The 14,894-nt window shown below is 50.2% G+C and overlaps 1 protein-coding gene across 11 annotated transcripts in view; it reads right to left on the bottom strand.

The window, feature by feature from the left end:
* The window catches only part of LOC137431148 (S-adenosyl-L-methionine-dependent tRNA 4-demethylwyosine synthase TYW1), a 34,970-nt gene that overhangs the window by 12,772 nt on the left and 7,304 nt on the right, over positions 1–14,894 (bottom strand). For all 11 annotated transcript variants that reach the window (XM_068122144.2, XM_078781535.1, XM_068122143.2 and 8 more), the window contains exons 3-5: positions 9,598–9,720; positions 9,223–9,324; positions 8,798–8,992 (exon numbers count right to left, since the gene is read on the bottom strand). In XM_068122144.2, coding sequence (XP_067978245.2) covers positions 8,798–8,992; positions 9,223–9,324; positions 9,598–9,720 — 420 coding nt within the window. The remainder of the gene's footprint in view (positions 1–8,797; positions 8,993–9,222; positions 9,325–9,597; positions 9,721–14,894) is intronic.

Raw genomic sequence — 14,894 nt, 5'->3', positions numbered from 1 at the left:
AGAACACCTCTCCGCCATGAGAACATTTAAATCCCATCAAATGTGGAAGAAGAGAAGGGGAGATGAGGGGAGGTATGGGAACAGCGAAGTGCACATGCCTCGAAACAATATCCAAAAATGCTTTAGCCAAGATGATATCAATGACTTTATTCAAAATAAATAAATAAAGAAAATAAATAAACATTCTTTCTTCCTTGAGCTCCTTATTTTTATTTTTAAGCAAGCTAAATATAAACATGGCGTTGTCAAGAGGTAAAGAGAAGTGGCCAAAAGTATGTTCTTTGCCTTTTTGATGGGTTTTCAGCCATATTAGAGATTGCTTTGTGTTGTGACATTACTTCATACAAGACTTTCCTCCATCGCTCTACAAGCTATTTAACAATATCGATAATACTAAAATGATAGCTTATGCATTGCGCCATCTTGCCCGAGAGCTTCGACTGCGCACGCGTGCTTACCCTAAATTTGCTGCGGAAAATTATTTATACAGGACGAAGCACCATGTCACAATAAAAACTTGAAATCCTTAATACAATTGCTTGTTTTCTTGTGACGTCATCGGAGCACGCGCGCAGGCCACCCTGGGACACCTCGGCCATTTTGATACCCTCTCGAACAACGTCGTCAGCGGATTCACATTAAATAGTTTTTGTTCACGACCAGTCATGCCAATTTGCGGCGTATTTCGTTGTTCAAACAGGCCAGGCGTTAGGCCAGGAGTCAAGTTTTACAAAACGCCCAAACTTCTACTGAATCAGGGTGAGGAAACAAGAAATTTAAGTGAAGAGAGGCGGCGTTTGTGGAAGGCTGCCATCAATCGCAGTGACATCCAAACAGAATCACAGTGGGATCGCACACCTGTCTGCTCCGAGCATTTTGTTAACAGTAAGTAAGAACATGTTTCATTGTATAACCATACAATTACTATAATCATTAATGATATTGAATACAATACATACATTTGAACAAATGGAGGGCACTTAATCAATCAGGTCCATAACATTAACACAAGCAGCTTTAAAAAATACATGTTTGTTTAATATATTAATACCTTGGATCGAATCAAGTGGACGTCATTCAGTTCTTTGTGTAGGATTTGTCGCACCCATCCATCTTGGTACAACCTGTATGCCTCGAGGGATTTATACTTCTTCAACTCATCTTTGGTATAGGCCGATTTGCTGAACAACAGGTAGTTGATCACGTCGATGTGGGTCACCTGAGGCCACTTGCTCACATTCTTCTCAAATTGATCATTTGATAGACCATAAGGGTCACACCCAACGACAGAAATCTTCTCTTTGTAACGAACAAGAACGTCCGGGGGGAGCGTCTCTTGGTAGCCAAGGTTGGCACTCGCACTGCTAGCCATACTCAAGCCTGGATCTACCGTATCCTTACGTACACTCCAAGTCTGTTCTACAGGTAGTTGGTTGCAGGTTGACCCACTGCCCAGGTGTTCACCAGTTCACTGGTCCACGGCAAACTTAAACCGAATGTTCTGTGTTTGTTGGGCAACAATACGTAATATAAACTAGATGGCACCACACTCCACATGAACGTGACAAAACAAACAAAATTACTTTATAAAACAGACTTTTTGCGATCCGCATTCACCATAAACCAACGCAACAAATCAATATCAGCACACACGGACAGATTAGCTTGGGTATCAAAATGGCCGCCGCGCAATGCGAGATGGGTAATTTGTGACGTCAGTGAAAACAAAGGATTGAGATAAATCGATTAAATAGGCCTCTTTCTCAGCAAGCCGATCGGGTACTGTGACGTGTGACACACACATCACGTCGAACAAACAAGTCGTGACGTATATACATCATGGAAATGCTCACTCATTTTTACCCTTGCCAGAGGAGAGGGTATTGTATTTGAATCCGTTTGTCTGTCTGTTTTTGTCCGCACAGAATAAATATGATTTTCTCTGCAACCGTTGGTCCGATTGACAGGAAATTTTCACCATAGGTGCAACTCCATCTGTATAACTTTTTTATGATAATTCTGACGTAGGTCATAATTCACGTAGGTCAAGTGGTACAGGCACCATATTGGAAAAACCGAAAAACTTTGCACTTCTATCTCTGAAAGCACTGCATTGAGACATGGCTCATTGCAAAGAACTCTCCATCGGGAATAACATATGTTAATGATAATACCATAGGTGCCTCCATTATAACGTCATAATTCACCAAGTACAAAACTTCATCCGATCAAGATGAAATTTATTGAGCGTCATCTAGGGATAAATTGATGGAGGAAAAAATAATAATGACGTCATCGGTCACGTGGTTCGGTCGCCATATTTGTTTCAATAAAAAAAACCCTAAAAACCACTAAACGCACGTCCAGGTGAGGGTCTGCAATCTCTGATTTCTGTTTCTTCTTCATACATGTACATATGACTTTGCTTATTTCGGATTGGGCACCCAACTTCCTATCTTCCATCTTCTTCACAAAAATAAACAAGAGGGAGAATTGCTTTGCAATACATCTCCTCTAGTGGTCCCAATGAATGTTCTTGTTCCAAGCACTTGGAAAATGTGAGCCATATACAGTAGGACAAATTGTTTTAGGTATGCAAAGCTACAGAATAAGTTGCAGTTTCTATAACTTATCATAATAAAGTCATTTACCAAGTTTCAGTTGAATATGTTAAAGGGTATGGGAAAAAAGTCTGAAACATAGATACATATATATACAATTGTAGCGGCTACCGCTGGGTTTTCACAATCGCCTTGCACCTATCAAGGACGCGGAGCGATCACCATGCCGGGCTCGTCCAGGACGCCCGGGCAGGCTCGCCCTCAACTTGCCAGGCCGCAGCCAGGACGCTCGGCCACGCCCCCTCTCACCTTTCCTGGGCAAACGCTCCGGGATAATGTGTGTATATATATTGCTGCCCGATAAACGGGCTTTTCAGAGTACCTGAGTGTTTTGTTTGAATAAAGTAACTCGGACGAATTCCAGCTTTTTGTCGCGTCCATTCTTCCGATCGACGTGGGAGCCCGAGCTCCTTCATTGGTGACCTACCGACATGGACACGGCAGTGGCCCTTAAACTGCCTACCTTCTGGGAGGCTCACGCGGCGGTTTGGTTCGCACAGGCGGACTCCCTGTTCACCCTGCGAGGCATCACGGCCGACGACACCCGCTTCCACCATGTGGTAGCAGCGCTCGGTTCAGCCACCGCGGCCCGCGCCCTGAGCCTCCTCGAGAGCCCGCCACCCGCTGACAAATACGGCGCGATTAAAAAGCTCCTCCTCGACGCTTTCGCCCTCCCATCGGCGGAACGCGCACGGCACCTGCTCGACCTGCCCGAGCTCGGCGACACGCGCTCTTCCGAGCGAATGGACTACATGCTTTCGCTGCTCGGCGAGCACTCTCCGGCATTCCTGTTCCGGGAGCTGTTCCTCCGTCAGCTGCCTAGCCCGGTACGCCTCGCCCTGGCAAGCACGACGATCACGGATCCCCGTGCCCTTGCCAGGGAAGCCGACAAGATCTCCGCCGCAGGCCAGCGCATCGCAGCAGCGACCTGGGGCCCACCGCCGTCCGACGCAACACCCATGGCGCCCGAGCACCCGGCACGGTCGACGACCGAACTGCCGACGCAATTGGCGGCCGCTACACCGAGCCGACCACCTCCAGCACGACGACCGGGGCCTCCACCTGACCAAGCGTGGTGTTACTATCATGCCAGGTTCGGACAGAAGGCCCGGACATGCCGACCCCCGTGCACCTTCGGCAGGCCGGGAAACGGCCGGGCCGGTGTTCATTACCAGCCATGAGCGCCGGCCACACGGGCAACTTACTGTTCATCACGGATAAAGCGTCCGGACGGCGCTTCCTGTGCGACACCGGCGCCCAACTGAGCGTCATACCCGCCTCTGACCAGGACAGGCAGTCAGCGGTTTGCGGCCCCTCCTTGGTTGCGGCCAACGGATCGGCCATCCGCACCTTCGGATCGGCCATCCGCACCTTCGGCCCGCGCAACGTCACCCTCTGCTTCGGCGGCCAACGCTTTGCTTGGACGTATGTAACCGCAAACGTGCCCATGGCTCTGCTAGGCGCCGACTTCCTCTGCGCACACGGACTGCTGGTGGACGTCCAACGGTGTCGTTTAATCAACGCCGAAACCTTCAGCTCCCTGGTATGCACATTGAGCAGCTCCGCGCCGACCGAGCTGGCATGCGCCCTCCCGGCGGCGAACGAGTTTGCTCACCTGCTCACGGAGTTCCCGGCCCTCACGCGGCCGACGTTTTCGGCCGTCGCAGTACGGCATGGGATCGAGCACCACATACCAACCACGGGCCCGCCGGTCTACGCCAGAGCCCGCCGCCTCGACCCAGCCAAGCTCGCCGTGGCCAAAGCCGAGTTCGACGCTTTAGAACACCTCGGCATCGTGCGGCGCTCCGATAGCGCGTGGGCTTCGCCACTACACATCGTCCCAAAGCCAGGGGGCGGCTGGCGCCCATGTGGCGACTACCGCCGCCTTAACGACGCTACCACCCCCGACAGGTATCCGATCCCGCACATCCAAGACTTCTCCGCCCGTCTGGCGGGACGGGTCATTTTTTCGAAAATTGATCTCATACGGGGATATCACCAGGTACCTGTCAGGGCGGCCGACGTCCCTAAAATGGCAGTCATCACGCTGTTCGGCTTATTCGAATTCTTACGGATGCCGTTTGGTCTCAAGAACGCGGCTCAGGCGTTCCAGCGCTTGATGGATGGCGTGCTGCGTGACCTGCCGTTCCTTTTCGTTTACCTGGACGACATCCTCGTCGCCAGCACGTCCCGGGCCGAGCACCTCCTCCACCTCCGAACACTGTTTGGGCGCCTCAGCGAGCACGGCCTCATCGTCAACCCGGCCAAATGCCACTTCGGCACGACGGCCGTTGATTTTTTGGGCCACCACATCACCAAGAACGGGGCCGTGCCGCTGCCAACCAAGGTCGAGGCCATCAGCACGTTCCCGCGTCCCTGCACAATAAAGGCCCTGCAGGAATTCCTGGGAATGGTGAATTTTTATCACCGCTTCGTGCCCCGCGCTGCTCAACTCATGCGGCCCCTCTACGAAGCCCTCCGGGGCAAGCCGGCCAAGCACGACATCGCATGGTCCGCAGCAATGGACGCGGCCTTCCAAAGCTCAAAGCGGGCCCTCGCCGACGCAACACTGCTCGCTCACCCGGTGCTCAACGCTCCCATCGCCCTCACCACGGATGCCTCCGACTACGCGGTGGGCGCCGTACATGAGCAATGGGTGAACGGGGTTTGGCAGCCACTCGCTTTTTTCAGCCGGCAGCTCCGGCCAAACGAGCTCAAATACAGCACGTTTGACCGTGAGCTCCTCGGTCTACACCTGGCCGTCCGCCATTTCCGCCACCTCCTGGAGGGCCGACCTTTCACGGCGTTCGTCGACCACAAGCCGTTGGTTTACGCAATGGCCAAGGTCACGGAGCCGGGGTCGGCCCGCCAACAGCGCCACCTCTCCGCCGTGTCGGAGTTTACCACGGACATCCGGCACGTCGCCGGCAAAAACAACGCCGTGGCCGACTGTCTTTCCCGGGCCAGCGCGAACGCGGTCCACCTGGGCGTGGACTTCGCGCTTATGGCGGCGGACCAAACCACCGACACCACGGTGCAAGCCCTCCGGGCGGCGGACACGGGCCTCCGCCTGGCCGACATCCCCTTCGCGGACACTGTCCTGCTCTGCGACGTCTCCCAAGGCCAGCCTCGCCCCATCGTGCCCGTCACCTGGCAACGCCGCATCTTCGCCTCTCCCCACGGCCTTTCCCACCCGGGCCGGAAAGCTTCCCAGAAGCTGGTGTCGGCGCGATTCGTCTGGCACGGCCTTCGTCGGGACGTCCGCGATTGGACCAGCACCTGCACAGCCTGCCAACGGGCCAAGGTCCACCGACACACCCAGGCCCCGCTGGCACCTTTCACCATGCCCAAACGACGTTTCGACCACGTCAACGTGGATCTGGTGGGCCCCCTCCCCCCGTCACGGGGGTTCACACACCTGCTCACCATGGTGGACAGGACCACCAGGTGGCCGGAGGCCGTTCCCCTCGTCTCCACCACCACCGCCGACGTGGCGCAGGCTTTCATCGCCACCTGGGTCGCCCGCTTTGGCGCACCAGCGGACATCTCGTCAGACCGCGGACCACAGTTCACCTCCGAGCTGTGGGGCGCGGTCGCCCGCAACCTGGGGGTCAAGCTCCACCGTACTACGGCCTACCACCCCCAAGCAAACGGGTTGTGCGAGCGATTCCACCGCTCCATGAAGGCCGCGCTCATGGCCGGCCTTCAAGACGGCGGTTGGGCCGACCGGCTGCCGTGGGTCCTTTTGGGCCTCCGCACGGCCCCCAAGGAGGACCTCCAGGCATCCACCGCCGAGCTTGTCTACAGCCAGGCGCTACGCGTCCCGGGCGAATTCGTGCCCGACGCTACCAGTCCCTGGTCCGCAGCTCACCAGCGCTCGGACCTCCAGGAGGCCGCCCGACGGTTTGCCCCCATGCCAACATCCCACCACGGTGACCCCCAGTCCTACGTCCCCCCCAGCACTTCGCACAGCGGAGTATGTTTTTGTGCGTCACGACGCACATCGGGGGCCACTCCGGCCGCCGTACGACGGGCCCTTCCGGGTCCTGCGTCGGGACGACAAGTCGTTCGTCATCGACATCGGCGGCAGGTCGGACCGGATTGCGGTGGACCGCCTCAAGCCGGCGCACGTGGACGTCGACCAACCACCACGGGTGGCCCTTCCGCCGCGGCGAGGCCGCCCCCCGTCCACGGTGCCCCCCACTCGACCGCCCACCACCACACCGGACCCCCCCCCCACGACCCACCAGGGGTCGCTTCGGCCGGGTCATCAGGACCCCCCTCAAATTGACCCTGCCGGTGCAAGTCGATTCTGGGGGGACATGTGTAGTGGCTACCGCTGGGTTTTCACAATCGCCTTGCACCTATCAAGGACGCGGAGCGATCACCATGCCGGGCTCGTCCAGGACGCCCGGGCAGGCTCGCCCTCAACTTGCCAGGCCGCAGCCAGGACGCTCGGCCACGCCCCCTCTCGCCTTTCCTGGGCAAACGCTCCGGGATAATGTGTGTATATATATTGCTGCCCGATAAACGGGCTTTTCAGAGTACCTGAGTGTTTTGTTTGAATAAAGCAACTCGGACGAATTCCAGCTTTTTGTCGCGTCCATTCTTCCGATCGACGTGGGAGCCCGAGCTCCTTCACAATTATAATACATATACATATATACATAAGAATATACATACATATTGTTGAGGATTTGGGAACTGTGTGTGTAATTTGCTGTAAATATTCCTTGTAAATACCTCCAATTGTAAAGGTCAAAGGTCGTCCTTAGTTCGGCCATCGCACACACGTAGCCAATCATAAGTTTCCCCTCAGTAGTTATGTCCTTAGTAAATGTCAGTATAAGGCTCTGTGGTCCACTAATTCATTGCGTTGCACCGAATCAAATAAGGATAGCTCCCCTTCAATAATTACCTTTCCCAGCCGAACTCTCCCTCTCTGGGTAACGCAACTTAACAAGCGTGGGGTGCGCGCCCCCTCAACTGGCCTGGCTTTGGAAGCGGCGTTCGCTGCTATAATGAATATGTGCTCCGTGCTCTGTTTGGACAGGAGGGGCGGGGCTGTTCGGCCCCATGCCCAAATAAGGAGACAAGCCCGTGGCTCGCCACGAGGGGCGCGCCGTTCGGCTCCATGCCCAAATAAGGAGACAAGCCCGTGGCTCGCCACGAGTGGCGCGCCGTTCGGCTCCATGCCCAAATAAGGAGACAAGCCCGTGGCATTGCCATATAAGGTCACGAAACAGAGCACGGGGGAGGGCGGTACCGAAACAGACGAGGACGTGGCACACCCGCGCTTGATGTATGATATATGCGTGCGAAAATCGTGCACCAGATGATTGAGGGAGAGAGACGCGTCAGACGATTTTGAGGGAGGAGAGGACCGCAGCAGATGACAAAAAGAGCCCGAGGCGTGTCGAGGAAGGACGAGATACGTGTGCCGCCGCCGCCCTGCTCGCTCCCAGCCCGGAAAGGACCTGCTTGCTGTGCGCCCTGCCAAACCTTCCAGCCTTGTGGTCCTACCTTCCTCTCCCTCCAGCCAATCCACTCTGAAATTCCCCATTCGTGTACGTGAGTTTGTTTTGTGTGTCTTGTCCCTGGGTTTAAGTAAGACTGCATAGATAGGCTAGAAATTGCCCTGTGTCCTTCTGATTCTTCCATTTCCTTGTATATTACTTTGATTGCTTTTCTTCCTTTAGTTGTGTGTAAATAATAATAAATCCCTGTTCTTCCTACTTTGTCTTCTTCTTCACATTCGGTCGCTTTAGAGGTTTCCAAATTGAGTATACGTGGCGCGATTCGGCCGACGCATAGGAATCGGGTTTAGCCCCTTCGATAAACGGCTCACGCCGCAGTTGAGCAACCAATCGCTCGGCGCAACCAATCTATTACGCTACGGCCGTGAGCGGGAGTATTTCCTCGCGTACCAAGAGGCGCTGGTATTTAGGTCATAGGACGGTTGGGCCTAATACCCTACCCAGCGCCGACCGGGCATGACGTCATACCCCCGGGACCACGTCGGTCAGTCATAGACGAGGGGATTAATCCCCCCTCGATAAGGGGAAGAGAGGCCGACGTTGGGTTCCGTAACAATATATACATGTATAAACATGCAAGTAAGGCAAGTGTAAAGTAAAAATAAACTGCAATGAGCTGGCATTTCCTCATTCCTGCACCTTGTTGTAATGTTCCTCATAAAAGGAGTTCCCCAGGCCCAGGACGATGTAGCGTAGGCCAGAGAGGTGAGTCTTCTCATAGCGAAAATCGTTGGCAGCCTCAGAAAGCCACTTGCAGAACCAGGCAGCAGCATCCGGTGGGTTGCCCTCAGTGTACGTCGGCAACACAAAGGCACACAGCGAACCATTGCGAGCCTGGACCCCATAGCAAAATAATCATCATGGTTCTTCAATTATTAATAACATATTTGAGGTCATAACTTGTGTATTTATACATTTTGTGAGTAAAGAATATCGGATGAAAACGTTTGGACAAAAATAATAATAAACAACCAATTAATCGTCAGACGGACGACAGCACATTTAAAATTAAAATAAAAACAGTTGATAATAATGATAGAATCATCCTACAGTAGTTAGCGTACCTCTTCCAACAAGCCATCTTCTGGATCGTAATTTTTCAGGTGAAGCACAGTTGACTGATAACCCAAAGATTCTACTTCCTGAGAAAGGTTTTCTGCAAATTTCTACACAAAGGAAGAAACAAAAGTAGTACAGCAGCAAAAACTTTTCAATTTTGAAAATACATTTGAAAGCATCCCAAAGCACCTGTGATAAACAACAACCTCGATTTTTATTTATATCCTTTTCATACGAGAAAATAAATATTTGGCTTGAAAAGTGACATTCTTGAATGGCATAATCTGTGGAACAATACCATTCCAACTTTTCAAAACAAACAAATCTTTCCAAAGATGGATACAGCATCAAGAAATTTCACTGAACAATTCAACAGCTACCTTGGCAGTTCCAGTCTCCGACGCAAAAAATATTTTGACGGGTGGCAGGCCCAGGGGGACAACATCCTTTTTGCCCGTCTTGTTAATTCTCCTTTTAGATGAACAACATGAGCAGGTGTCGACCTGGAATACAAGGCAGCCAATCGGTGAGCCAGGCACGTTGTTCAAAGTCAACAGCACCAACAGAATGTAGAGCACACACTTAATTTGTAGTTATGAATCCACTCCCTCCACCCCTCATCCCATCTCATTACCCTAATAGACCTATGCCGTTCCATGGATCAAAGACCATCATGATGGAATTCAAAGTGGGTCTATCTACAAAGTTCGGAGGGATACGTTGCACCATGGGAGTGAGGAGAAAGGGTTGGGGGGAGGGGAGGAGGGGTTGCCAGATTAAAGTTTGTGCTGGCAGTGAACCGGCCAGTAGTGAGAGTCGCCTCGGTCTCAGTTGGCACAGAGTGGTCCCAGAATGAAACGGCTGTTCAGTAATCAGCTCAGCACAGGTACAAGAACAAGACAGCTCATCTGGGATCCATGCATGGACGTCATCAAGCCTCGGCAAGGCACCGAGGTTCATCTCCACCTGCTCACTACAAGCCACAAGGTGCACTATCATCTTTTTCTCCTTTACCCCTGTCTATTCCCTCTGTATGTATAGGCCCGTGGCAACGTCAACCGATATGCTTCCGTTCACATTATTACATCATTTTACATACTTGCACCAATTTTGATTTAAATCCCTTTAGCTGTTCTTCAGAATGTTCTTTGACCTTTGATGCCAAAATCGAATCAGTTCATCTTTGCATCATAATATACTAGGGCATGCCCGTACTATATCTATATCTAAAATTATATCCCCCCCCTCTATTTACATGAAATGGTTTGGTCCAAAGCGAACGGCTTGCGAGTACGGTGACAATCCCCCCCCCTCTATTTACATGAAATGGTTTGGTCCATTCGCAAAGCCAAAGCGAACGGCAGTTACGAATCGCAGTTACGATGAATCGCAAAGTAGTTTTAATTAGTTTTAAAACATAGTTTAACGCCAACATAGTTTGCCAACGTGAAATAAATGAATACGCTCTCAAATGTGCCGTCCGAGGCAGAGTCTGTTCGGCACGTTCGGCACACGTGATAGCTCGCTGCTCTCTGATTGGTTGAATCGTTTTTTGGACATAGCTCGGTAACTACTTGTCCGATTAATATGAAACCTTGAAAAGGCACATCCTCGGGTCCCCAGCAATATACCTGGCAAGTTTCAAGTATATCGGACCGGTAGTTGTCGAGAAACAGCGGTCGCATACACACACACACACACACACACACACACACACACACACACACACACACACACACACACACACACACACACACAGACAGAGATTAGTGGAATTATAGATAGATACTTAAACAAACTTTTGTGGCAAGACTGTGGGTTAGGGCATGACCTATGAATGGTCACATGTTTTTCATTCAAAGATCCCAATGAGTATTAAAACATCTTCAGGTGTATGCACGTAAACTGCTGACTACTAGCATTTAGGGGTCACCTGCATATTGAATAAACAAATGAAGGGAAGGAATATATTTACAAGAAAGAAAAGTCGACAAAAACAAGAGGGGTGCAGAGGATAGGAAAGATAAGGAAAGGCCACATACTGTAGTTGGCGAAGAGGAGAGAAGAAATAAAGGAAGGAAATGGCAATAAGGGGATGAAAAGGAATAGACTACGTAGTTCCCCTTATAGAGAACTTTCTCCCAATGGACCATTGCATAGAAGACAGCGAACCCAACAGCCTCACGGGATAAATGGTCCCTTATGATAATTCAATAATCCACCTCAAGCAATGGAGAAGGAAATGACTGATTGTGAACGATTATGAACTCAACTCAAGTCAAATTGTTTCGACGAGATAGCACCCTCTTAACTAGAACGGCACTCGATAGAGTGCATACCTCCATCAGGCTGAACAGTTTACATTTTGTTTTCCACCGATAGGCCGGATCTGCATCCAGACCTGAATCAAATCAAATCAGCTTCATCTTCTCACCTAACCAACTCATCCACAAACTTTTGTCCTAATCCGTCCAAAACTTTTTGAGATATCCTGCTCACAAACAGACAAAGAGGGGTGAATACATAACCTCCGTCCACCTTAATGTCACTGGAGAGTTCATAGAACACGTTACCCCACACAGTTTTCAAGTATATACGTACTTCAATTTAAATAAAGTTTATGATAGTAAAGATCGTTTTAAAAAGTCCGGAAGTTTAGCGCTATTGAGGCAGACTTATACACCACCCTTATAATTATATACGTACTACCTTAATCAACATGTCCGAGTACTGCTAGACGGAAGGGTTTTGAAAGTGCAAATAAGGTGATTTGTTATATACTGATCAAGTATATAATTCAATTTAAATAAAGGTTTAAAGTTGTATAAATACATTAATTCAGGGTTTCACCACCATTTTACCCTGTGTCTATTACACCACCTAATCTAACAGGTTAAATTAGTTATTTGAGCCTGTGGTTTGTTCTTTATAACATTCTTACAAACAGTAAATTTCCTCTTTGGAATGATTTTCACATTTTGTTGGACTGCCAGAGAGGCAGCCAGAATAAATATATTATCTCACTCCTCTGCACATGTGCAACTGGGACGACTTCAAAGACAAATTTCTGCTAATTTACAGGTTTATTTTTCGATTTATGTTCAGAATATAACATTCAATATAACCAAGTTGTTCCTCGATCATAAATTGACGTTTTAAGATAGATAGATGGAAGGACGAACATGACCCAATTGCTTAACCCCACTTTTCTCTTCGTGTGCGTGGTGTAATACAAGCTGCCTCATTGAAGAATGTAGTGTGCGTCTCCTTTCCAAAAAAAAAAAAAAAGTTTCCTCCATTACAGCTGGGCTGCATCAAGGTTTAAAACAACTAATGCTTATGGATCGCAAATTAACTCGAAAGGTGCGATCACAACATTCACAAGCCTGGTGTTGGCTAAACGGTTAGGGTGCTGGCTTGGGATCCTAGGATTCTGAGTTTGAATCCCAGTCGATCATTGAATTAATGAAAGGGGGGTTGACTCGGCCTGTCATCCTTCTGAGGTCGGTAAATTGAGTACCAGCTCACTGGTAATTTGGGCACTGCATCAGCGGCACAAACGCGCCTCCAGAGAAATAACGCAACCAGAAGCCACAGGCTGCATACGAACAACAACATTCACATCGTGAACATCTCTCTTCAAACAAGTATTGACCATAAAACAACAACAACAACAAAAAGGTTTTATGCCCATTTTCAGGGTATTGGTTGAGCGATGGCAGTCCTCCATGTAGACCTATCCATTGTGTCCCTTTCGTGCAAATCCAAACGTTCCCCATCTCTCTTGACAGTTTCAATCAACGTCTTTTTCGGACATCACCTTGGTTTTCTTCCTTCGACCACGAGCTATAATTCTGTCTTTACATCTTCGTCTTCCGACCTTTGTTGCACATGACCATAGTTTTGATGACAGTTATCTCAATTTTGAAAGGTGTTGACCGTACACCCTTGTGTAGCTACACCAGTGGTTCTTAACCTTTTTAAAGGCACGGAACCCTAACGAACACTCACGGAACCCCTCAAATTTGACAATAAAATTAAGAAGAATTTCATCTTAATGTGTTTTCTGTTCTTCTTTTCGGGAGGCGACCTGGGAAATGCGTGGTTTTGTTTTGGCAAGGGCCACCCTCAAATCATTTTCGCATGCAAGCCTGCTCCTTTTCTTTGTTTTAATGTCCACCAGTTTCGAAAACGCATGCTCGCAGAGATACGTTGTAACAAACGGCGTGAGGATCTCAAGGGCAATTTTAGCGATGTGAGGATACCCTTCCATTTGGCGGCACCAAAACGTTGAGAGTGTTGTTGTGCCATAGAGTTGTTGTTGAGTCTGGCTCTGCTGAAGTTCGATGAGGTTGTTGAGGTATTGGTCGTTGACATCTGCCGTTGCAACGTCGAAAGTAAATGGCTGCCCCGCACACATGCTAGGTATTGCTCTTGGTCAGGGAAGTAGCCGTCGAATGACTTTCCCAGCTCATCCAAGTGCGTGGCAATCGCTTGCTTCAGCTCCGCCGGTACAGCAGTGCCTCCAACTTCAGACTCATCTTCGATCACGTTCACGCACTCGTCCAGTAGCGAAAAGTTCACGAAGTTGTCGTTCTCTGTTCGCCGCCTCCACAACGGTAACTTCTTTCGGAAAGCGCTCAGCTTTTCTTCAGATTCGATGACATTCACTCCACCGCCCTGCATCTGGCAATTGAGATGATTGAGTGCGTCGAAGATGTCAGCCAAGTACGCCAAGGCGAGAATGAACTCTGACTCTTGGAAATGCGTTGCATGGCAATGCTGGTGTTCTCGCAAAAACAGGGCTAATTCTACACGCAAGGCAAAAACACGGCTCACAACCTTTCCTCGTGATAACCATCGAACATTAGAGTGGTAGAGAAGGACTTCGAATTCAGAGCCGATTTCATTGCGCAGCTCTTTGAAGATGTGATGATTCAGAGCACGGCTTCGCACGTAATTCACAGTTTCAACGACGATTTTCAGAACATTGGCCAGTTTTGGAGGCAGGGTTTTTGATGCCAGCGCGTGTCTGTGCAGGACGCAGTGCGTGACGATGATGTGTGGTGCATCGGCCTTCACCAGCACTCCAAAACCGGAGTTGCATCCCAGCATGGCTGGAGTTCCGTCCGAGCAAACTGCAGACACCATGTTCCACGAGCGGCCGTTGCTTCTGAAGAAGTCGTCCACAAGCTTCTTCACGTCAGCTGCCTTCGTCGTTGTTGTGAGCGGCTTGCAGAACAGAAAGTCTTCCTTGATCCCGTCTCCTTTGACATAACGCACAAATAAGATGAGCTGGCTCAAATTCGAAACGTCGGTGGTCTCGTCGAGTTGAAGGCTGAATTTCGTCGGGCTCGCGACTAAATCTGCAACTACCTGGGCGAGGATGTCGTCGCTCATGTCGTCGATTCAGCATCTGATGGTGTCACTTGAGAGTGGAACGAGAGACAACTTGTTTTCAGCAGCTTTTCCCAGCATGATGTTGGCCATCTTCAACGCGGCCGGTTTGATGAGTGTCTCACCAACAGTGTGTGGTTTGCCCTGCTTTGCGATCAGGTACGCAACTTCATACGACGCGGTGAGGATCGGTTTGTCAATTGGAACGAAGCTGAGAGTGGGCAAGGTAGCACTTGCGTCGAATCGGACTCTCTTCAATTTGAATTCATCCAGCGTTGCG

The sequence above is a fragment of the Myxine glutinosa genome, chromosome 7 (assembly GCF_964187855.1).
Source record: "Myxine glutinosa chromosome 7, kmMyxGlut1.1, whole genome shotgun sequence".
Classification (NCBI taxonomy): Eukaryota; Metazoa; Chordata; class Myxini; order Myxiniformes; family Myxinidae; genus Myxine; species Myxine glutinosa.
Note: the sequence above shows the minus strand (reverse complement) of the source record. Positions and strands in the feature narration are given on the sequence as shown.